Consider the following 2500-nt stretch of genomic DNA (forward strand, 5'->3'; position numbering starts at 1 on the left):
CACACACACACACACACGCACACGCACACGCACACACGCACACAAATGCAGAAATGAGATGACCGCATTGGAATCTACTGTATTTTGTCCGTAACTTGAGTCATCCATCAATGGGTGGATCAGAGATGGGAGACTACTCACTGCGTTGTTCCCAAACTCCTTGGTGAGCTTGTCGTAGTTTGCTTCTGTGAAAGGCTGGATGGACTGCTGCTGGACACTCATGGTGAATAATGGCTGTGGAGGAGATGACAACCATGCACAATATTGAAGCTTGAAAATATTAGAAGCCGTGGCTCAGTGGTTAGGGAGTTCAGATTCAGATGGGGAGTGGATTCTAGATCTGGTTTTAAGTTATGCAGTACTACAGGAATAGGATTCCACAGCGTGTAGATGTTATGCCGTCAGTGGCCGCATGGCCTTGGCGGAGGCTTGCACTCTCAGAGTGCTTCTAGTTTAAAATGTATCCTGCTAGTCTTGAAGGATTAGGGAAAAATCCTTACTCCTCAAATGTTTATTTAGAGGGCACTCGGTATGTGTGCTGCATGCTTATGCCCTTACCTCATAACCTCCAAGTTTAACAGTGACGGTGACATCTACGGGATGGTTGACCACGCCCACAACCGATCGGACCAATGAGATGAAGAGGAGTGGGAACCAGATGATGCAGATGAGGAAGAAGATGATGAGGCCGCCCATGCCATACTTCACTATCTTCTTCTTCTTCTGGCCCTTGGGCTGCGGGTATTTCTGAAGACATACGGAATACCAAATGAGAGCTGATACATGACATTATTGGAGGCAAGTTTGTGCAGTACGAATGAACCATCTCTTCTTCAATCTTATTGTACAAACTTGCCTACAGTAATGGCATCCACTCTCATTTGGTATCAGCAAATCTCGTAAGGAATGAAATATGCATATGTACCAAGGCTACAAACAAGAAGGAACATAAACCTCCTTATATTTACATTTATATACGTAATTTCAATGGACTTGCCTCGGAAATGTTTTAAACAGCCAACATATTTCGAGCCGCACATATGTCTTCATCAGGGATTAGTCCCCATAGTGTACTAAAGGCTTTCTTTGAAATGCTAGCATGGAATGCTTTAATCTCGTATTTCTATGGCAAGAGAACCCAACATACTGGCTATGTATAAATTCTTATACCAGCTGCCTACCTTCACTGATAAAAATTAAGACTAGCTATCGTGTAAAATAAAATACAAATAAAAATAATAATAATAAACAAAGCAATTTTTGATAGCCCAAATGAACCCTGGTTTGCGGTTTAACCCAGTTTTGTAGTGAAGTGACGCGTGTAGTGAAAGGTGTTGACCATTGTAAAAGCCTACGGCTGTTAAACAAGGCCTCATTAACACCAGTGGTGGTCCATATGGTTTGCATCAATTGTGCGCGGTGTGCTACCTTCTCAGTCTCACGGCTGCACTTGATGATGAAGATGTTGGCGTAGATGTCCTCCACGCACATCCAGTTGGACAGCGACAGCGTGGTGTCCGTCCACACCCAGTCCATCACCGCCCTCAGCTCCACCAGGAACGGAACCAGACGGAAACTACAGAGTAATCAACACCAGAGAACTTAAGTCACATTCATCAGATCACTTTGTCACGTTTGGCACAATAACATTCGGTGACACTTTACTTGACGCAGGTGTCATAAGTATGACACAACAGTGTCATAACATTGTAATAGTGCAGTCATGCATGTGTCATAAACATTATGTCAATGTCAAACATTTTATGAATTTGTCATTACGTGAAATTTGGTAATGATAAAGACAAGCCTTACAATGTCAACTTTTCATGACCATAAAACCTTTATGACATTGACATTATGTTCATTATGTTCTGTGTCATGACACCGTTCTGACACTATTATGACACTGTTATGTCACATGAATGACACAGGCATCAAGTAAAGTGTAAACTGGCATTAATCACCAGATGTACCATATGCATTGTTCCATTAAAACCTCTATCCCTTGACATTTGACACAGCATATTCACACATGCTATGCACTATAAATATTCTCTCTGCAGATTCTCGTTCATCCGCGTCATTTTAGTCACAGAGAGTTGACTTTGGTTAGAGTAGTCCTTTGTTTACATTTTTGTACTCATGAATGTAAGCCATAGTATGCTGTCTTTACATATGCTCTTTAAGTATGCTCCAATAGTAAACATCCTTCCCACAGATGAGCATGTATTCAATGACACAATTCCTGCCCTCCGTGCGTCTTTCATGATATATATATCATGGCTCTAGTAGGATAATCTGTAGCTTTCTTGAATTATATATACATCTGACACGTGCAGCTCACCCTTGGAAGAGGAAGAGGTTGAGGTGGTTGTATTTCTTGGTGAGGAAGTTGCCCAGGATGCGCGTGGGGTAGCCGCAGCGGATCTGATAGGCCGACAGCGTGAAGTAGATGCACTTGACGAAGTACCAGAGCTGCGCCACGAAGTTCTGATTAAAC

At 42.5% G+C, this 2500-nt stretch overlaps 1 protein-coding gene across 1 annotated transcript in view; it reads right to left on the minus strand.

Annotated features, from left to right (window-relative positions):
- The window catches only part of piezo1 (piezo type mechanosensitive ion channel component 1 (Er blood group)), a 128807-nt gene that overhangs the window by 6203 nt on the left and 120104 nt on the right, over window positions 1–2500 (minus strand). Inside the window, exons 44-47 of the mRNA XM_063188700.1 lie at window positions 2345–2500; window positions 1429–1576; window positions 559–747; window positions 142–234 (exon numbers count right to left, since the gene is read on the minus strand). The exon at window positions 2345–2500 is cut by the window's right edge and continues 3 nt beyond it. Coding sequence (XP_063044770.1) covers window positions 142–234; window positions 559–747; window positions 1429–1576; window positions 2345–2500 — 586 coding nt within the window. The remainder of the gene's footprint in view (window positions 1–141; window positions 235–558; window positions 748–1428; window positions 1577–2344) is intronic.

Source organism: Engraulis encrasicolus, chromosome 22, assembly GCF_034702125.1.
Source record: "Engraulis encrasicolus isolate BLACKSEA-1 chromosome 22, IST_EnEncr_1.0, whole genome shotgun sequence".
In the NCBI taxonomy this organism is placed as follows: Eukaryota; Metazoa; Chordata; class Actinopteri; order Clupeiformes; family Engraulidae; genus Engraulis; species Engraulis encrasicolus.